The sequence below is a fragment of the Pleurodeles waltl genome, chromosome 5, assembly GCF_031143425.1.
Source record: "Pleurodeles waltl isolate 20211129_DDA chromosome 5, aPleWal1.hap1.20221129, whole genome shotgun sequence".
In the NCBI taxonomy this organism is placed as follows: Eukaryota; Metazoa; Chordata; class Amphibia; order Caudata; family Salamandridae; genus Pleurodeles; species Pleurodeles waltl.
Window position 1 is genome coordinate 606,076,315 of NC_090444.1, and position 23,012 is coordinate 606,099,326.

At 42.1% G+C, this 23,012-nt stretch overlaps 1 protein-coding gene across 2 annotated transcripts in view; it reads right to left on the reverse strand.

Moving 5' to 3' along the window:
- Positions 1 to 1,376: 1,376 nt before the first annotated feature.
- Positions 1,377 to 23,012, reverse strand: part of KIF26B (kinesin family member 26B) — a 577,552-nt gene continuing 555,916 nt past the window's right edge. For both annotated transcript variants that reach the window (XM_069234446.1, XM_069234447.1), the window contains 3 exons: positions 8,027 to 8,229; positions 6,683 to 6,833; positions 1,377 to 2,771 (listed from right to left, as the gene is read on the reverse strand). In XM_069234446.1, coding sequence (XP_069090547.1) covers positions 2,623 to 2,771; positions 6,683 to 6,833; positions 8,027 to 8,229 — 503 coding nt within the window. In that variant the 3' untranslated portion in view covers positions 1,377 to 2,622. The remainder of the gene's footprint in view (positions 2,772 to 6,682; positions 6,834 to 8,026; positions 8,230 to 23,012) is intronic.

The following is a 23,012-nucleotide window of genomic DNA, read 5'->3' on the forward strand; positions in this document are numbered from 1 at the left end:
ATGATTCTAATCAAACCATCAAAATAATGGAATACCAATATCCAAATTGTGTTGTTATATCCGCCATTTTCAGGTAAGGTGTCTCTTTGTTGACATTTCATGGTTACCTCCCAAAACCACAATCGCCTAGATATAATGCAAGAATGTCAATTAACGGCAACTAGTGGTGACCTCTGATCTCTGGCTTACTCTTTAGCATCCCTAGCACTGCCCTTGCTAACCCAGGACTAGTGTGATCATAAAAGCAGCAACAAAAAAAATAAGCATTTGCAATGCAACGGGTCTCACATTTGCTCAAGTTAGAGCTATTAGCGTTGTAAACTTCTAACCGGACTTTTCTTGCCTCACAAATTGAAAGAAAAAGAAAAAAACAAGCACGATCGGGCTATGTAAAATGCAGCGCAATCGCGGTGAAACTGAAAAACAAAAAACTGAGTGCGATAGCGCTACGTAAAACCCAGCACGATCTCACTGCATGGAAAATAAAAAGATAACGTAGTCCAGAAACCATGCTGAAAACATGGAGCCTCGTATGTTTTCAGTAGTTGGCCGGTGCATTCGCGGAGGGCTAAAAACTGGAAACACTGGAAAAGGCATGACGTATGCATGCCTTTCACTAATGAAATCATGCAGATTTTAAAAGGAAAGACCACAAACCAATGAAAGTGACAGGTGTGACATGGGCGTTGTTAAAAGCCCAATGAGAGATTACAATAGGGACGGAGCGCTTGTGCGCTCAACCCTAATAAGTATGGTGGCATCAGAAACCTGTTTAGTTTCTCTCATTTTCACTCCTGCAACCCCTCTGGGGCAAACAGAAAGCTACTGGGCACCAGGGATGAGGCAAGGGCTAAACACTGATGTCTTTGAGGTGTAATGTCAACTGCACTACCCCTTGCATTTTGTTGAATTGACATCTAGGATACAATGACTGAGCCATGCCTGTAGATTCAATGGTCCTGACTGTGCAAGGGTCGCTGTTTTCCAACCACCGCACAAACTCCTGTTTGCGCTGCTGTTTGCGCAAGGGTCGTATTTGCAAGTTGACTGCTATTTAACGCCCCAAAAAATTATGGAGTGTGTTAAATATCTCTTCCTTAAATTTTGCAAGGTCAAACCTGACGGAGCTTAACAGGGAAATGTATATTATTTACCCTACCACACGGATTTTAGTGTGGTAAGCACCAAAATGCAAGTTATTCCCCAGATACCATTGATAGGTGTTATTAATCACATCCAATAAATAACAAACCCTGCAGTATCGTTATTTATGAGTTGTGGCACCTTGATTCTGACGAACTCGGGAGTTAGAGCCATAATGTTGATAAAGACCACACTGCAGACAAACGCCTGTCATGCAAGACACAGACACAATAAACAATGACAAACACTATTTATTTACAGCAGGCTCCTGTTTGGCTAGGTGACGTGTAATCTGCAATGGGTGACAAGATGGAATAACAAAATCATTATACAATGTATGGTGCAAATATCATAATCAGTGTGGTACAAAAAAATCACAACCATCCTCACCAAATTCCCTCACAATGAATAAACTGTAAACGGAGGACAGTGATTGGTTGCCATAACACTGAACTGAGCAATAGTTTATTACTATTGCGGGAAAAAAAACAGATTGCTCTGGGACATTTGCTACAGTCACAATACCACCGTTTGGTTTCTTTCTATTTATTTTTATTTCACATGGTTTATGGTTTCGAGTTCGTTTGGCAGGTGAGATGCTACATGCATGGTTGTGACATAGTCGCGCACACAAGCTTTTGGCAGTTACTGCATCCACAGCAGGAAAAAACATGGCCCCCGTCTCAGGTACCGTCTTCTCAAGGATATACAAAGGAGAGCCGAACAATCCCCTCAGTGGACATAAAAGTAAATGTCAGAAAAGAAGCCGCAGTACCAATGTCAGAACCAAACTTTTTTTCTCGAATGGCCTTTACTCTGTTAACAATAAAATACAGTTAACATTTATATGTGTACCGATTAGGAAATATTTCTACAAACACAAGTTACTTATAAACAGCAAGTCAGAATAAAACACCAAGAAAAACAGGCTGTAAATACATTTAAAAAAAAGCTGCGAGCTTGATTTTCTTTCATCTTTTTTTTTTTCTCAGCTAGCACCATCTGTACACAGGAAAGTACGACATGAATGTTTAGAGAATAAAGATTTGCAAGGCACTTAAAACGTCTTTCTCTGCATCATTAGTTTTTTTTGACGTGTCAGTTCAGTCCAACGTCCAACCCTCGCGCCTCCTTCCCTTCCTCGCAGCCATGCAGGTTTGGCGGGAGGAAGTCTCTTTTTTTGCAACTGTCCATATTTACAAACATAGCCTTTTAAAATTCCTCAAAGTGCTCTTTCAGTTTCGATGGAGAACATCTTCATGTCCACACATTCTCTCGCTCTCACAATATATAATATATTCCTCTATTTAATGCTGTCCCTCGATAAATTAAAAGAAAATCGTCCTCTTTCTCTCTCCCTCTTTCTCTTGCGCGTGCGACCCAGAGTCACTTAACACCAGCCTTCGTCCTCGTTCCATTGTCTTTGGGTGTCAGTTACAAGGGAGGGTTTGGGTTCCGCCATTGGCCGTCGGGCTCGCTTCACCGACGCCGGGAGGTGATGTCGAAGCACGTGATCATCATGAGGTGGGCCTTGCAGAAGTTGACGCGGTTCTCCAAGCGCTCCGTTGCACACTCCAAAGCCTCCAGGTACTCCAGGGAGTCTGTCTCATACACCTGCTCCACGTCAACTAGATTGGAAGAGGAAAACAAAATAGAGATTGTAAGCCATATCGCTCATGCAAGCTAAAGTGTACTTAGCAGGAACCTGCATCTTCATCAAAAATGTACTTGCACCAATGAAATTGTTAGGAAATGTTTGGTTTCAGAGTACTGTGCTGGGGTGAGGTCAGTCATGAAACAGTACATCTATTTAGGATGAGGCTGCTGTTTCTCGACTGAGGAATTCTCTCAGTACTTAATTTGGGCAGGTGGTGGGTACTGGCACTCATTTTTAGGTCTAGGTTGACAGTGCATCAGGTCTGCCTTGACAGTGCATCTATGAAAGACTGTTAACAATTCTGTAACATACAGGGAGTGCAGAATTATTAGGCAAATGAGTATTTTGACCACATCATCCTCTTTATGCATGTTGTCTTACTCCAAGCTGTATAGGCTCGAAAGCCTACTACCAATTAAGCATATTAGGTGATGTGCATCTCTGTAATGAGAAGGGGTGTGGTCTAATGACATCAACACCCTATATCAGGTGTGCATAATTATTAGGCAACTTCCTTTCCTTTGGCAAAATGGGTCAAAAGAAGGACTTGACAGGCTCAGAAAAGTCAAAAATAGTGAGATATCTTGCAGAGGGATGCAGCACTCTTAAAATTGCAAAGCTTCTGAAGCGTGATCATCGAACAATCAAGCGTTGCATTCAAAATAGTCAACAGGGTTGCAAGAAGCGTGTGGAAAAACCAAGGTGCAAAATAACTGCCCATGAACTGAGAAAAGTCAAGCGTGCAGCTGCCACGATGCCACTTGCCACCAGTTTGGCCATATTTCAGAGCTGCAACATCACTGGAGTGCCCAAAAGCACAAGGTGTGCAATACTCAGAGACATGGCCAAGGTAAGAAAGGCTGAAAGACGACCACCACTGAACAAGACACACAAGCTGAAACGTCAAGACTGGGCCAAGAAATATCTCAAGACTGATTTTTCTAAGGTTTTATGGACTGATGAAATGAGAGTGAGTCTTGATGGGCCAGATGGATGGGCCCGTGGCTGGATTGGTAAAGGGCAGAGAGCTCCAGTCCGACTCAGACGCCAGCAAGGTGGAGGTGGAGTACTGGTTTGGGCTGGTATCATCAAAGATGAGCTTGTGGGGCCTTTTCGGGTTGAGGATGGAGTCAAGCTCAACTCCCAGTCCTACTGCCAGTTCCTGGAAGACACCTTCTTCAAGCAGTGGTACAGGAAGAAGTCTGCATCCTTCAAGAAAAACATGATTTTCATGCAGGACAATGCTCCATCACACGCGTCCAAGTACTCCACAGCGTGGCTGGCAAGAAAGGGTATAAAAGAAGGAAATCTAATGACATGGCCTCCTTGTTCACCTGATCTGAACCCCATTGAGAACCTGTGGTCCATCATCAAATGTGAGATTTACAAGGAGGGAAAACAGAACACCTCTCTGAACAGTGTCTGGGAGGCTGTGGTTGCTGCTGCACGTAATGTTGATGGTGAACAGATCAAAACACTGACAGAATCCATGGATGGCAGGCTTTTGAGTGTCCTTGCAAAGAAAGGTGGCTATATTGGTCACTGATTTGTTTTTGTTTTTGTTTTGAATGTCAGAAATGTATATTTGTGATTGTTGAGATGTTATATTGGTTTCACTGGTAATAATAAATAATTGAAATGGGTATATATTTGTTTTTTGTTAAGTTGCCTAATAATTATGCACAGTAATAGTCACCTGCACACACAGATATCCCCCTAAACCAGCTAAAACTAAAAACAAACTAAAAACTACTTCCAAAAATATTCAGCTTTGATATTAATGAGTTTTTTGGGTTCATTGAGAACATGGTTGTTGTTCAATAATAAAATTAATCCTCAAAAATACAACTTGCCTAATAATTCTGCACTCCCTGTATACATAGATCGAACTTTGGCTAAACCCCACAGGCGTATTAACCTCTCACCTCATGCTATTATCTGTTTTGTGTATGGTCCCACCTCCTCTATATTCTTACATTGCAATACGTCATGGACTAATTTCAATATCAAAAGTACACTAAATCATTACATGTGAAATTGTTTATGCAGTGTAAACTGAAGGAAATTGTTTTTAAGTTGCCTTTTCACTACAGAAGCCTTTTTAAAAATGTTGGTTTTGCTGGTGCTTGTTGCAAACTAGGAATATTTTTTCATCATTAGAATTTGATCCAAGAAAGCGAAATAAAGGCAGAAAAGAGAGAAAGGAGAAGGAAGAAATCAACAGAAAAACAGTGATAGGAGAATGTCGGGATGAAAAAGTACCTGGAAGAGTGAGATGAAGAGAAATTAAATGCAGGTTGGTGGAAGAAAGGGTATGATTTGGAATCAAAACCAAGCAGCATTAGTATTTGGTAAACTGCAGCATTCCCTAGCAGATCCTAAGAACAGGGCATTTTTTGCACAAATTAAGCACCGAATTCTCTTCCGATTTCCAAGTGCCTTCTTAATAATCGCCTTTCCCAGAGAGTAGAAAAGCTGAGCTATTTAGACTGCATTTTTCTGGTGGGTTTTAAGTAACTGGCAGATCTTTCGGTCTGTTTTAGATTATGTGTTTTTTTAATCATGTATGCAATGTTTAACTATTAACTGTATTCATTGCTTTAATGTCTCATTTGTACAGCATCACGTTTCTGCTCATGTTGCACATTTTAAAATACAAAATATACTATGGCACAAATTTAGATCATCATTTATAGTCATTACTCATACACACTGGAATGCTTGCCATGTTGGGTGAAGTACCTATGCTTATATATAAATGGCGTATGCAAACGTTTGTGAATTTGTCTACCTTCGGATCAGCTGGCTTTCGATCTAGATTCAGGAGCAATGTCACAAACTGTACCCTGCTGTGAAAGCGATCTCAGGACCAAGTCGTAGGAAGGATTTGGCAAAGGAACTAAGAACTACTGTTAATCTCAATAAATCACTTTTCTCGAGCAGGTATAGGTCACTTTAGATAGAAGTGGATGACATGATGCACTCTACCACTGGGTTAGTCATACAAGCATAGAGTTTTATGTGTCGTGAGTCATAAAAGGTGAGCCAATAGATGGTGAGTTTAAAATATTTGAGGTTTCAAAGGATAGTCAGAAAACAGGAAATCGTGCCTAAATGACATCTCAATAAAGACGCTGATGGTTGACAATTCTACAGGAAAAAGATCATGATACCCAGGTCATCTTTCAGTAGCACATCACAGCACGTTAAAGAGGATGGAGTTTTAACACAGTAACCTTATGTTCAGTAGGCTTAAATTTAGAGACACGGGCATCCTCTTCCATAAGACAAAGCTGGTTCTGGATAGAGGTTACTTTTCTTAAGGAAGAGTGAAAGGAACTGAATTACAATAGGAATGAGTTATAATGGCACACAGAAGGGTTATTCCACTTGGGCCAGCTGCAGTCCACAGTATCTGTTTAAAGGCGTCCCTTTAGTGCATGCTTGCTTCGATGACTCCTTGTAGTACTATCAAAGTTAACTCCTACTGTGATGAGAAGCACGCGCTTCCTCACAGCTCTTGGCAGAAAATGAAGGACTTCTTTGATCCTTGGTGGTTCAACCATTGAGCGCAATGACCGAAGATAATGTTGGCTGTGAGGCAGAATTAGAACATTGCTACTACCAAGAGTGTCTCCACAGAATGCAGCATTTTGATCACAAATCCTACAAATTACTTCAACAGGTTTTCTTTTTTAACAGTTACATATCAACAACAACGTGTATATTTTATACGCTGACGATTTTACCCAGTGTCACCAGGTGGGTCAAAGCAGTTTCCAGATTTTATGCCAAAGTCTTGCGTCACTCAAAAGCACCACTCAAGAGACCTGGGCTGTGTGAACATTATTAAAGGCAACCACTTTAAAAAAAATCACTTACATTCACTGAGCCACTTTTCTGGATCCAGCATCAGGTACTGCTTGGTCACCTCCAGCTCTTTCATTAGCCACTCATACTTGGCCCGGACCTCGGCAATTCTCTGTTGACGATGCTCCAGAATTTTCAGTTTGGCACTGAAGCAGATCACCTCCTGAAAACGAGGGCGTGAAAAAAGATCAAAGCATTAAAATGGTAAGGCACTACAATCCACTTCCAAGGTTTTTCTCCCCTGGAAAAGGTTGGTATATCAGTTCACAAAGATCTGCATGTCTTAACTGTTTATTGGCTCCAAAATGAGGATTTTGTCTTTGCTTAGTGTAGAACTATACACTGTAAAAATGATTCAGGATCTAAAAACAGTCCTGGGGTTATACTGTAGTGTGTAATGTTTCTTACAACAGAAGCCAGTGACTTCCATTTAGTAGTTGGCAACACTGGAAATGATTTAGAACATGTTCAGAGCCATTTGCTTCAGGACAAACTAGACATGTCACATCCTTGTTGAACTAAGAGACATTCAATCCACAATGGAGGGGCCTCAGTTCAGGCTGTGAAGATTTATCACTTTCTAGAAATAAAAGAAGTCAGAATGTACTATTAGTCATCCTCAACACTGCACTTCAATTAATCAGTCAAACTACATCTAGTTGCAATGGACTCATACAGTAAATTATTCTCACAAATCATCTGATTTTTTTCCCCTTTAAAGTCAGCCTTCTCTTCAATATCTTCAAATCTCCCAGAATCTCTGAATGGTAGGTCCTTGGTAGGTTGGGAGAGAATCTATCTTCTAACTTCAGATACTGCAGGGATCATTTGCCTTCTATGTCCTACAACACAGTAATCTGACACTCTGGCACTTCTGGCAAGGAGAATGCCACTGAGCAGGTTCACATAGTCAGGAACAGTTGCAGTAGGATACATTTGTCCTTTATTTTATCTCACAAACAACAGAAACATGCTTGCTATCCAGTCATCTTTTAGCCAGCTCACTACATCATGGCATTACATCACAGAGCCACAATCTATGCTTAACTGCCTGAAGTCTGTCTAAATCTGCTGATACGATCATGTGTGTGGCAACCATTGTTAGTGCTAGCCAACACAAGTGCCCTTACATAACCACTGAAGAACGCAAGTAATCCTACAAAGTATAAATGCATCCATTCATCACTTGGCTTCCATGAGGAATGAAGAAACCAAGAAGCCAACATGCACTTCACCATATAGATTACAGGCCAGCGCTTCAAAATTGGGCGGCCTTGCAAACATTCGGTATTTCAGACATAGTCCTCTAAATCCTGACAACTGAGAATGGAATGTTAAGAGGTATTTGAGCCTCACCTTGCAGTCCCCCAAGCGTCGTCGCTGAAGTCGCTCCACATCGTCAATTTCATACACCTTGATCTCAAAGGGTTCACCCATACTTCGCTGCGCATTTCGCAGAGGGCCGTCCACCCAGCGGACTCCAGGGCTATTGGCAGGTTTCCTCACGGGGGATGTGGCATCAAGGGACAGTGCTGGGATAAGCCTTCGTCTTTGGGAACCTGTGCAACAGATGGATTTGTTAGCTTGGTCAGTCAGGTTGTGACAGCTCCACCAGTTCCCAAACATTTTCTCTAATATTCCTGATGTGGCCATCAGTAGGAGCTTATATGTTACTACATTATATTCTGCAGTAAAATTCAGACTCCTCAACCATTTTTTGTTTTAAAGAACATGGATGAAAAATTAAAGGACAGAAAACCTGTGTTTATTGCCTTTTTGTTTGTTATAATTTCATTCCTTCTTTGGTTGATGGGATTGGTTGTAAAAGATTAAATAGATTATCGCAGTAGACAAATGGTTACCCTAATCCAGACGTCAATGCACTCATAACCATAACAATACAAACAAATCCTTTATTTACCACAAATACATTTCTATAAATTCTGTACTTATTAATTGCAACTTAGACTAGACCAATCCAGCCATCTGAGTGAAATGCATGGGGGAAAATCAAGGGATGCAGGGGGTAGGAAATGGACATAGACATAGACATAAAGTGTACAACAGTGTCAATCACAAACCATGTGGCGTTGCAGACAAAGAATGGACTATACATGGAATGTGCTAACACTTCTTGGTCAAAGCACAGGAATATTTTTATAAAAGTAACAACATGTCTAAATGAAGCAGGGTGGAAACAGTCCTTGCTGGTTATTCTGTGGGTATGTTAGTACCATACACGCCTTAGGCAGAGATGTAGTACAAAGAAGGAAGAGTAAGGACACCTGTAATAGTGTCCCAACTGTGAGACTAACTGCATACATAAGATAATTATGAGGAAAAATATACTGGAATCACACAGTGAAACATCATAGGGTGTAAGAGGCAGCAATCGGTGAGCCAATTAAATGCCCAATGATTGAGCAGGGGAGACATGGAGAGCAAGGTACCCTTAAGATCTAAAAGTTTGCTTTGGGCTTTTGGTTATTGACACACCCAAACTACATCCTGGTTTCACCAGAATTTTGAGGATGGGCAACTCTGGTCATTCGGATTAGCATATTTCTAAGGTATAAACCGATGCCCTTCAAGATTTGCTGCCAGGGGGTTTGGAAGGTGGGGGGGAGGGGCAGAACTTGAGGTTTTGGAATATTTCATGAGCTTGTAAGACAAAACTGTGTTGTTATACCAATAGTTTAACCTTGCTATTTAAAAATATAACTACTGGAAGAACACCACCACCTCGAAAAGAAATGTACTCCTGCAGAAGGCTGGATTCCCTTTAACTCTCTGTGCAAAATGGGCTGCTGTGAAAATATTTTCTCCAGTCAAGCTAGTCCTACACGATCAACATATTTATGAAAAGTTCACGCAATGCAGGTCAGCAAGCAAAGTCGCTCCACTACGTTATGTGACAGGAAAAGAGCTGAAGAGCGCCATATCTACTAAGCTGTGGCACTTGCTGCCTAGCGCCATCGCAGGCATCCTTGCTCCCAAGGGTACCTTCCTTATGGACAGGATTGGTTTTGTGGAGGAAGTGATAACTTCACGCATAAAAGCAATCCTTAGAGGCATATTCCTCCTACTACAGTATGTGTGTTGCAGAATGCAGCACACATGGAAAGAAGAAGTAATGAGGAGCAATAAAGTTTTATCTCCTCACGCAGTCTCTGTTGGGAAGGTGCACCGTTTTGAAGAAAACCCAGATTTCAGGGCAGAAGTCGGAAATACAAGGGGCAGAGGGCATCTACCCACTCTTTTCACAGGGTAGATGCCGTTGCCCTGCCAAGAAGCTGGGCCCTACAGAAAAATGCTGAACCTGTCCTAGTGCCATTTTCCGATACATTAACACATTTAGCAGTACCTGCATGTTGTCTGCTTTAATTCCAAGCAATGTGCAGGTGAGGGGGCTTTGTTATTTTAAATTCCAGCTGAGTGCAAAACAAAGACCAAAGTTGAGGGGCCATCAGGTCTCCTTTTGTTGGAGTATCCTGGCTGGGAACTATCTGGAACCTCACACCTAGCTGAAAATGCAAAAGGAGGGGAAACAAAGGCTCACGGCTTATTACTTCACAGGTACTTAAGAGAGACCTGCTTTTGACTTTGTTTAGTCCCGGTATATAAGACATATGCATGTACTTTAAGAATGTCAGATGTGTTGGTCTGTCATAGTATTTATCACATATACACATTCTATATCGACAATAAATCATATGTGTGTAAATCAATGTATGGTATGTGTTCCATAAGGCAGTGAGGATTACAAGGTGCAGGAGTCACATGACCTTCATAGCTCACTGTGCAATATTCAAAGGATTACAATTTCTGAATTGCCAGAAACAAAAAGATCTATGTGTTAAAAGCAGTAACTCACTTACCCAGCTACATGAAATAAAAATATGTAATCTGAGCATCACATGATGTGCTTTGCTGGAAACATATAAACGCTATCCTATTTTGAATCACAACTGCAACAAGACAAAACACAGATCTCTCAAACAAGTGCATTAACCTCCATGGTTGTTTTACCATTATTATTATTCCCTGAGATTTACTGGCCACACACGCAGCAGGTGCCTTAATCCCATAAGATATTTTAAAATGCAGACTTTGCAAAAAAAAAATAAGCAGAATAGATTTACTGCCACATTTCTGCTTGTTATCAACTTCTTTGTGACAAAGTTTTAAAAAATAAATGTATATGTTGAGGTGTAGATTTTGTCTTGGTTATGTCACTTTTTTGGGACAACTCCGATGCACTATCTAATTTGTTAAATATTGTAATGCGCTCAAATGCACTGATGATAGACCTGTTAAAAGTGTGTGACGTCTTAAGATCTGATGCCACTTCTTGTGGTTTCATGGTTGTGATGACAATTCTTGTGATGCTACAGGTGATGTCACACTCTGTGATGTTACGCGCAATGAAGACACGCACCATGATGTCACTTGAAAACAACCTCATTTGGTTAGTCCCCTCAACTCTTTTTTTAGGACTTGTACCCTGCCAGATTTATAAGTCATTATAAGTCTGGTTTGCGTCAAAATGCATGGGTGGATGCATGGGAATGCCCATGCTCCACCCATCTAATACCTACATGGCCCAAAGTAACATAAAGTAGTGCTATGTTCTGCCTTGTGTTACTTTGTATTGACTAATCCACACAAAGTGCCTTTGCCTGGCTTATTAAATACCAAAAGTAAGTTTGCACCAAGCCTGGGCCACAAAACGAACACAACCCTGACGCAAAAACATAGTAAATCTGGGCTGAGGTATCTTTGTATTTTAATGTTTCTTTCAGTCATCATAAAGCCACAATGGTGCAGTCAGAATAGAAAAATATGGATCTATGCAACTCAGAAACTCCATAAGCCCTTCCAAATACACACCAGCCACCACAGCTTCAAGTGTCTTATTTACAATGTATCATTTCTGAAAAAGGCAAACAAATGTACTGCTGCCTCATACAAAAGAAAACCAGGAGCCTTTTCTTCAAAAAAGGAAGCAACACCCATTTGTGCTACCCTGCATATAACTGTCTGCCTATCATGAATGCTTTTTAGGATCGAGTGCACAAGCGCTCTAGCCTGCTGTAATCTCTTTGTGGGCTTTTAACCACACCCACCGTATGCTCATCAGTTTTGTTAGTTTGTGGGCTTGCCTTTTAAAAATCACTTGGTTTCATTTGTGAAAGGCATATATACATCATGCCTTTTACGGTGTTTAGCCCTCCTCGAGGACTCCATGTTTTCTGTATGGATTCTAGACTACTATTTTTTTTTTTTTTTATTTCCTACGAAGCGCGATCTTGCTGGGCAGTCGAGCGCTTTCAATGACATCGACCTTGTTACATGGATAATTGCACATTTGCCGATACGTTTGACAGCGAGCGAACTTCTGTTTCCTTTTCTGTATTCCTTATTGCTCATGGAGTGGCGCTTTAAAACGGCTTGCTTATGTAAAACTGTATTACTTTTCATTTTCAATTTATGTGGCAATAAAAGTCTGGTTAGGACTTTACAAAGCTAATAGCACTAAGCCGAGAAAATGCGAGACCCATTCCATTGCAAATGCTTGTTTCCAAAGTCGGGCCTAGATTGTGTCACACTGCTCAACACGTCCCCCACACAAAATGCCTGCTCCCTGCATTCCCCATCATAAAGGCCATTCTCTTTGCTCTCTACAAGACGAAAAGCGAGGACGACTGGCACTCGGTAAACACATTTAATGCGAAGCATTTTTATTTCTTCCTCCATCGTGTTCTACAACATTATTTACGTTACTTGACAGAAGCCAAGCTACATATCACTCCCTCCTCGTCTTTTGCACTTGAAGGGTGAGTAAAAACGAAAATGACTACAACATGTTTGAAGTGAAGTTGAATGGGACCTAATCTACTTTAAATGCCCATTGATTAATGCGCTCCCTATTAGTCGGAATAGAAAGAGAGTACCTAGCGCTGACACGTGCCTTCCGACTGTATTCATTCCTTTTGGGCTCTGCGGTTTATCTGATTCCTGTGTAAATGGCACAGGTTAGGAAGACAAATTTGAATCAGCATTGCAGGGGAAAATGTAATGGGGCAGTCGACAGCTTGCTCATCCACGATAACACAGCTCGGGGATTTAATTGCAATTTCTCGCAAGGGGGGAGCAAAAGGGGTGAGGAGTATTGGACGGGGAGCAAGAAATAAACATTTGTGAACGGTCGCCAGGAAGCTGGCAGGCCATAAATCTCAACGTGTAATTAATAAAAGTGCGAATTAATTTAAAAAAAATGTCGCCGTAGCTCTTTATGCACCGCTGCTGCCTCTTGCTGCCTGCACTCGTTAGGTCTGGCCAACACGCAGCTTTAGCTGTTGTGCAGAGCTCATGTCATCATACCACAGAAAACATACAAGTATGCCAAGATATGAGCTTTGGAAAGCTTTGGGCATAGGCGTTAGGGTTGCCCATCACTTTTGCAAGGCTGTCCACGGCATTAAATATTTATTTAAATGATTTCTCAAACATACACATTTACATTATGCCTCTTGGCCCCTTCGCGCTCTCCACTTCCCCCGGCCGTCTCCCGCCTGCAACGTGTCCGTTACTCCCAGGGTGTATTACACATGCCTGCACACTTTGAAAAACATTTTTTTGTTTTTACAATGCCCGACAACTGCACATTGTCACAGGTCCGCTTGGTGAAGTATTCATGCATTCCACGCACTTTTATAAAAAAATTTACGGCAATGTTGGAACAGTAAATTGAATAATGTGTATCAAAATGGACTGCTGTACATCACAGCGCATGCGTGTGCATGCGACTCTGCATGTGCACACAGCGTTACATGTATGTGCACACGTTGTGACACATGCGCACTAATACCACCCATTTTAGAACGTTTTTTATTTCACCATTCCAAAGGCAGCGCTCACACATTATGGCATCGTCTTTGCACTGGTGCGTCCTTTCGCTTGCATCATGACATAGCTAATACTAACAAGCACTAGCAAAGGAAAAGGTTGGCATTCACCTTTTAAAAGTGAGACCTATTGGCCTTGTCAGTGCTTATTGAAACATGTTTTCAGCAACACCAGTGATTCAGAATAAAGTCAATTTAAAGGTCCCGGGCCAAAGGTACATTCATCTCTGAAGAAAGCAACAATTCCTGTTTTGGACAAGCAGCCATTTTAGTGGTGTAGAAAGGGCGTTAGGGGCTTTAATGCAAAAAAGGAAACCCCGTAACAGATTAAATATTTTGGAGTGGGAAGGGCCGCACGCAAATCCGTGTCTGTTTCCACTAATGATAGTTATACTCTTTTTGCAGCCAGGGTGCCATGAATTAAAGTCATAGAACAGCCATGCTCAGTTGAGTGCTTTACCACTGCTTTTGATAGGGTTCACATATTCAGAATGCCATTTATTGGTATAGCATGATATCTCTTGTCACAAAAGATATGGGTGTCTAGGCAGGTACAATAGTCAAACTGGTGCACACTGTCCATGAATGCAGATTCACCAAAATGCCTGGGGTATGGGAAGTGACTTAATTGCTAAGAAGAAGCCCTGCCTCTTTGTCCTGTCCTGGACGAATAGGAGACTTCAGTCAGGCTTCAGTCTGTTAAGCCTTACTCTTGTTTTCCTGCTGAGTTGCCAGCTCCTCTCCTCAGTAAGCAGTACAACTTTGCCTTCTTCCCTGGTAGGTCACAGAGCGGAGCTTCCTCCAGCAAACGAGATTTGCTTTAACAGTGGGAGGATGTTCATCTTTGTGGGGGTGCAGCGGAACTAAACATTGAGATAACTAAAACATATTGACTCAAGGATTGATAGCATGTATTTCAAACTGACAGGGAACCAGGTCCCACCATAATGTGCCACTGTCAAAGTCCATAACTCTGTTGACCCAGGATAGTATTCCATAAATGCATGTTTGAAGTGAGCTCCAACTGGTCACAGAAATATATATTCTAAGGGGGGTGTAGATTTCCTGAGTGGTGTCTATGCACTTTCCAGGAAGTCCCTGTTGCATGACTAATGGGTGTAGCCACACATGTCCACAAGCTGTGGATCTGAGAAGTGATAGGCTAGAAAGTCCAAGCATTGATAGCTTGTTAGTGGGCAAGTATGCAGATAGATCTACCAAGTACTGAAAACAGTTTTGGTCACTCCTTTATTTTCCAGCATGGAGAGGGCCTGGCTGGAACTGAATATGGATTCTCCACAGGCTCCTGGCTGGGCAACAGGTCAATGCGAGGAAATGTGACATCCACAAGATGATGTGGTGGAAAAAGTGCATTAGCTGTGACTTTGGGGTGTACATAATCTGTGCCGCACGCAAAGTCACCCCATGCTGTAGGGATTTCAACTCATTCCAACTCACCAAACAGATGGAAAGAGCAGTGAAGAACTCAGTTATGTGCAAACTGAGCAGATTTTACACAGAGAGGATGGATAAACACCTCTCCTAAAGGTACAAGTAAAATGGGGTTGGCTGTGCCCTCATTAAAATCTCAGCTGCTGCCAACTGTCCTTACTGCAACATCTGATGAAGTGGGGGCAGCCACACTCAATTATCCCTTGGTGTATATTTTGGGGATGTGCTTTACTACTGGGATAGCAATAAAAATGCATTTTGAGATAACTTACAGGTAGTTGTGCATACCACGAGAAAAACATAGGGCATGCCAGAAGACCTCAACAGTGGTGCATGGCATAGCTCATATTAACATGCAAGGACTTTTCTTCCTGCGGTTGTAGATAGGCTGAATCCCAAAGGATGGGTCCAGGTTACTCCAGGGGATGGAATTGAGGGGCTCATTTACAAAGAAATGACGCAACCTGGCGCTGCAAGGCAGCTTGCTACGCCGCACTACATCATTTTGAAAGTGCAGAGATGTGTCATATTTACAGAAATATGATGCATCCCTGTACTTTCCTCTGCACTGTCGCACAAACTGCTGCCTAGTGGCAACGCAGACACCCTTGTGCCACGGTGCAAGGGTGTCTGCGTGGCAGGGACGGCTTTAAGTGCAGGAAGGGACACTTTCCTACACATATATAATCATTAATGGTGTTTTCCTCTTTGCATTTGTGCTGCAGAATGCAGCACACAGATGAAAAAACAGGGAGAAATAATGTTATTTCTCCCTCTTGCGCCACTTTAACGCCACCACTGACGTGGCATAGGATTCTGATGCATTCCCAGCCTTATAAATCTGGGAATTCATCAGATTCCAGGGGTGTTGCTTGGAAACTCTCCCAGCAACACCCACGGACCACCCCTTTCACCCAGCTATGAGTGAGTGGGGGCCATATTTATAAGGTCATGAAAAGCCATACAAGCTGGCTTTGCGTGGCCTTGTAAATATGTGCAGGCATACTATGCCACTGGAGTGTAACAAAAAAAATGATGCTCTGATGGCGAAGTGTGCCGCTAGGGGCTTGTAAGTGAGGCCCCTAGTGTCCGATCTCGATACTGCTTCTTCTGTTTGAAGCTCTTTAGTGTGGCGTATCTACAGATGCTACTGATCACTAAATATTGTTGAAATAGAACATTCAACCGACACATTAATATCATTCATTCCACACCTTCAGAAGGCATTTCTTCAAATGAGACAGATGCCCCCCCCGTTTGTTCTAAATGTCAATCCTTTCTTCTATTATGTTTTATATCAGTAGGCTTTGCATTCCACTTTGTTTCTCTCACACTCTTTTGCGTGGGTGGCAGATGGGGTTAATAAAGCCGGCTTTTATGATACACGACAGGTCGATGTAACAGACAGAAAGCTTTGCTCTGATTGGTGAGCCAGAGAATGGAGGTTGCTGAGGCAGCAAAAGCCATCACTCCATCTCCAAAGAGGGACATGCGCTGCATTTCATCCACTGTTTCCTTGACGGCGCACTAAGCACATTCTGTGCACATCGAGTCAAATAGTGTTCAACTCGCTCGTTTATGTTTTTTAAAAATATTTTTTATAGAGCGCTACTCAGCCCTGAGTCATATCGGTGCGCTTTACAATTAATTATAAACTACTCACAAGACGTATCATGAGAACAGTCTCAGTTATGTTACCTCTTCTACACAATCCATGAGTCAGAGAATCTATAATACCTCTGATGGTATTCGGGAATTAAGCTTCTGCTCTCTTTTTACACACATTTGATGCATGAAATGGCCTGGCTTTGACCTGGGAAAATCAATGCTGCGGTTTTAATGAACAAAAGAAATGCCTAATCCTCCTCCTTCATAAATATGCTTTGGAGTCAGCTGTCACATGATAAAAGGGGTCAATGGCACCGAAAGATTTATTTCCCGCCATTATCCTGAGCATTACCTCACACAGAAGATGATCACACCACGCATGGTCCATCACTGTTCTCATTATGTTACTTAGATCCCACAAGAGCCGTATGTCTAGCATGATAGGCCCGAATGAAGTGGCTTCTTATACTGTGAATGTTTCAGCCTTTTGCACCAATGTCCCCACTTTTAAATGTTGATCCCCTTTCACTTGCAGACAACACTTAAGTTGGTATTGGTTCTCAGTATGTTCCTTAATTCTGTACAATTTAATTACCATTAACCGTCTATACTGTGGTTCACCTTAAGACTATAGGGGAATTTAGTGCTCAGTGGGTGGGGCAGTATGGTTTGTGGACATTCTTGAGCCGGGCACTCGTACTCACACTGGATGCGGATTGAAATGCTATGGATTCTACTTTGGCTTATTTATAGGGGAGATACAGGGTAATCAGCTTATAATATCATTTCCCCACAATCGGGAAGTATTTCAATTCTCTAACAAAGGCACTCTGAGCCATGTCCCCCTTTTACTTCCAACAATAGGAAGATGTCGTATATTTATTTGCCAGGGTGCCTCTATCTTTATACCTCGATTTCAGAGAATGTAAGCCAAGAATCATATTCCATATGTTGGTCTGCTTGTAAAGATTATGTGGTTCCGAGGGTCCTATAAGCTGAAACCTCAACACCTGGCGAAATCAAAACGCAGAGACTAGTTAGTAAGAGAAAGACATAAAGACAAACATCAAAAAGAGACTAAAATTGTTTTTTAAAATTAATATTTTCTCATGTAGTTTCTGTCTAGAAGACATTCCCATGAAGAAATAAAATAAGCATATTCTACGGTAATCTTTCAAAACACAATGTAAGATGTTTGTTTAAAATAGTGTGGTAAGGTGACTAAAAGGCCTACATGGACCATGAAAAGCCTGCTCCGGGGTTACTGGTCTGAAGAAGGATGGAGCTGGACTTTAGTAACTGGTGTAGACTTCTTTGGTGGGCCCTAAGCCTATTAACCAATCTACCCTGTAAGATAGAATGTTCTAATAACAAGTGGCGGGGTCACGTGTCCTAAAATATCCCCACAGCTCTGGAAAGGCCCCTTGCCCTCCTGAGCCTCCCCTTGAATCAATGGAACATTCCAGCCGAAAGTGCCATTCACTGACAGCAGGAGCCATGGACAGGTTCAGGACACAGCCCTTGCTGCTACCTCTGCTCTGCCAGGCCATTTTTTCCCTGCAGCTTGACATGAAAGAGCGAGAGGCAGGGGCTGCAGAGGTTTACCCTTCTCTGCCCCCACTTTCACTGTGTTGTAGTGGCTACGCCAAAGTCGGACCGGGACAGAAAATAGGCCCAGGCACCAGAATAAAAGTGGACCCTATTAGCGAATCAAATAGCTAAACAAGTGGCCAATGTTTGCAAATTGGGGCACTTCTGACTTAAAAAGACACACTGTATGTTTTGGCATGGCACAGGAGTCTGCATTGATTCGATCATGCTGCAGGTAATGTTTGTTGTAATATCAGGGAAATAAACAGTAAAAAGCGGCCCACCAGACCATAAACCAGGCCCACAAACAGAAAACGACCCCCTCACTAGCCTGTAAGATCAGCCTCTTGGGCACCGACTAATTCCCCTATACACCAGCCGGACCCTGGCAGCCACAGAAGGGAGGGCGGAGCCAGCCTCCTATCTATTCCGATGACTAAAGTCTCTGCCTTACGCCCCAATGAAAAGAGATGCAAAGGGCATAAAGTAGGTCCCTGGAATTTTGTAAGTGGCAGGTTTTGCAAGTATTTAGAGCCCACAGTTACTCCATTGTTCTCCACAGAGAGCCCAACTTGTCTGATATTTTAAGATCTGATTCAACTATACTGTTTTAACTCCTTGGCTCGGGTCCTGCAAGGCAACGATAATTCCTCAACACCATGTAATAGCAAGAATATTTTCTTAAAGTATGCTTTTCTTTAAATATGATTTTCCTGAAAAATTCTATGAGAGTCATAATAACTAATTGAATCTTTCATTTGTTAGCCACAGTTGCTGAATTCTGTCTGGTCTTCATAATTTGTAAAGGTTAAATAAAATATACGAAAGCGTGATGGCATTTCATATATGATAAAATGCTCTACTTGGACCAGAGATGCTCAAGTTTATGAAATAAATATCTGTCAGGTAGCAAATTCACTGGTTACCCTCGTGCAAGCATTTTTAGATCAGTAATAATTTATTAAACATGGAAATGATGATACTCCAATTTCTAAATCTCATATTGCATTTTATGACAGTTTGCTTGCAGACATGCAGTCGGGAAACGAGGTGACTGCCGGTTTAATTTTTATGCAAATTTTTATTGCTACATCTCATGCTAACAAGCTCAATGTCATGAATATTTAAGAGGAGGCTCACTGAAAGGAGACATTCGTCTCCACTGTTAGTTATGAAGGGTTTTGAAATTAGTCTTAATTTGAAACTGGATATTTGTTTAGCCAACTCAGACTGAGAGCTGAAAAGGAATGTCTATTCACATGCTCACACCAGCATCCAAGCGTGGTGCCCCTTAATTCGAAATGTATTTTTTTTTTTAATAAACAACACATAATCAATGTGCACGACATTTAAAGATGTCGGTAAAGCGTTGTAAAGTCAACGCCAAATTAAACCACGCGGCTACAAAATAAAGTTCAGATTTTTTACCACTCTTGCTCCTCGTTTTTTTTTTTTTTTATAGCATGTGAATATCTAACAAAAGAGCGGAAGCACGGGCTTAGTTTTCCCTGCAACACGTATCCTTTAAACTATTATATTATTCCAAGAGCTGAATCCCCTTGATTACATCAGAGACAAGAAGCTTCTAGCATTACGCTACAGCCCGCTTTCACATAATGTAATCAGGGATCTTCCTCGCTCCTAAGTGGCATCAGTCAGTCCAAAGTGATAGCCCTTTCAGCAATGGCCATCAGTGCAGGGTGGTCGCATGTGCCCAAAGGCTTGAAAGGTTCGTTCGTTTCTTCTACTCAAGATCCAGTTGTATAACGAAACAAACATTGGCAAAGCCAACTGATCTGACGTTGGCTGCAATACTTTTGGCTTTTCCAGTGCTTGTTTTGTCGTAGTTTTGTAAAAAAAAAGTTGTTGGGGGCGCTATCTGGCCCCTGTCAAAATAAATCGGAATCATGACTACAAGCTAAAAAAAATCTGCTCTTAATAAAGCACACATTCCCATTGCCGTATGGATGTGTACCTCGGTAAAAAAAAACTGCCATCACTCACAGTGAAGTTTGCGAATAGCTGAAGTAGGCTGACCCACTGCTCCATGTTGTGTGCTGTAGTGGGCTGACATGGCAACAAACAAATGGAAGAGGAGGGTTGGATGAAAATCTCTCTAAGTATATCATTTTAGTATAATTAAAGGGTCTTGGCTGCCTCCAGACCTGGAAAAAAGGCACATTGTGTGGAGGATAATAGGACCAGGATGGCTTTTCCCTGCATAGAGTGGTAAAGAGGCACCTTCAGTCTACAAAAAAGGTAAAAAAATCTGAATGTGAAATACCTAAAACAAATCTTATAATATGGCCTATAGAGCTATAAACTAAATCTTGGTGGCCAGGGACCCTAAAACCGGGCCATCTCTACTCTTTTTAAATAAAAATGCATTGATTCAAGTCTTGCTTACTATGAACTATTAAACCTCCCCTTCCCTTCAGGGGTGTACCATTAGCCCCCGCAGCCGCTGCTGTGTGTGGGTAGGGGGGGAGGCTCAGAGCGAGCTCCAGGGGGGGCCCACAGCAGCCACACACGGTGCACTGGCCGGTACTGTGCACAGGTGGGGGGGCTCTCCACCTACTTTGCAGGGACACCCCCCCCCCCCTCAAGATTAGTTACGCCACTGCTCCTCTTTTTCCACCATCTCACCTGGAGTTTTTTTAAGTTTCCTACATTTGTTTACAAACCTATTGGAATTTATTGCCCATGCCTCCGTGTGAGGTTTGTACTAAACAACCACAAAAATAAAAATGTATATGTATATATTTCTAGGTAGCCCATTCCTTTAAATAATTACCAATAGAGTGAAGTTAGTCATTCTGTTGGTTCGTCTAGTCCATTCCTGGTGTGACCATGTCTGCCTGCAGATGCTGCATTCAATAGTGCAAACAGCAGTAGTCGTGTTTGCTCATTTGTGATCAGGTGAGTTTCCTAGACTTATTGATGGCAATTTTTCGTAGAAAATCTTTGTCACAATTGATCAGCAGGAATTTAACAGCTTCAGTGGGAGTTGCTGTTCACAGAAAACTGCAAGTGTCATGCCTGCTCTCACAACAGCAGCTGACGCTGACATGTTCCAGGTCGATGTGGTTGGTGTCCTGCATTGTATTGCTCCTAACTGCACCTTTTCGGTGGATGTGAAGTGGTCAGCACAGCATGCATCAGTCACTAATAAAGGCAGCTTTCCAGACATAAGCTAAGCCCTTAAATTTGCTTTTAGGCAACTGTAAAGGACATTACCATCGTGCACCAGGTGTGTGCACTGCGCGGCTGACATGCCAGAACCCGATGTTTGGGGAGTGTACCTGTCAAGGTGCAATATATACAATCCCGTCTTTCACGACCTCTTGCCAACAAAACCATCTGATATGTGATCATAGCAACCTACAGCCAAGAGGCTGCTCTCCTAATGATTACATTCAAGAATAGTCTGGTCAAGTCACCACTGGCCAGCCTGACATTTGTTTCTAAGAATTTCCGAGGCACAATTGACAACCAACAACTTTCATTTTAAATGAAGAGGTCTCATCATGTCTGGCCTTTGCAACTGAGTTGTCAGGAAGTACTTTCCTATGCACTGCTAGATACTGACACTAAGAAAAGATAATGTTTTCCTAATTTTCAGACTGAAGAAGGACTTCTAAAATAGTAAGTGATGTGGTGTTGTGAGGCGTATGTAGGTGAGCAGTGCTAAAACCTGGAACGGGCATACAAGGTCTATATTTCATGTTATTATCGTCGAGAAGCAAGTTATGACAGAAAATGCATTTTGAGGAGTGGTCTGAAAGCGTAATAGCACCATTTTAGGCACCCAGATCTCTTTGCTCATAGCCATTCACTAAAAATGTGCCCAGAGATATCATGAATCAGTGGCAACTCAGTGGATATAGTCATTAGAGAGCTGCCTCTTCAAGGCACTATCTGGTTGTGTTTGCAGTACCAGCGAGGATAAAACCAAATAAAATGCAAGGGCTCACCGAGGCAGGCCACCCGTTGACTGAGCCAGTGAACTTAGGCAACATAATGTATTTGTTGCCTGACTTCATACACAACATCAGGGTGCATGGATGCTTGTCCAGTGTTACGTCAGCGTTAAGTGGCACATTATACTCCTACCCAACGAGAATTATAAACAACCTACTGCATAAACAAACGTCTTCTTCCTCCTCCCAGACCACAATGCAGATTACCAAGCATAGTCACACAGTCTTTGTGATAGCTGTGGATTCGACCAAAGGTAGTGTTGAGTGATAACAGGCCCAGGGGGCGTGCTTGGTCTGGCCTCTTGAAGCATCTCCCACTCTTCCACTTCTGGCTTAGGTGATTTGTATGTTTTTTAGTTGTGATCATCGTGCCCTTCTGGTCAGTCGCAGTCTAATTGCGCATATTGAAAAGATATCTTGAATTTTATAATCTTGCAACAATTTTTAACCAGCACCTTGTCCCACAGCTGTATTTCAATTTGTCTAGCTCTCCGTGCTCAGCTGGTAAATCTCATTGTTTACTCTCCAACCCTGTTGGTTGAGAATATAGTTGAGGTAGCCGGTGATAAATGTGGTAGCATTGTATGATGTCCATCAGTGGACTGCCAAAAGTCAGGGCCACCAGAGTGTAGCGAGTTGTACAGAGTGGCTTGTTAGGATATGTTCTAAAAAAATAATGTATTTGCATTATCAGTTCCACTTCCTCATTCGACTGGGACCACAGGGGAGTCATCTTCCTGTGGTGTATACCAAGCCAATGGACATACCAGTGAAACATGGCAGATGATTGTCCATTTTGGCAGC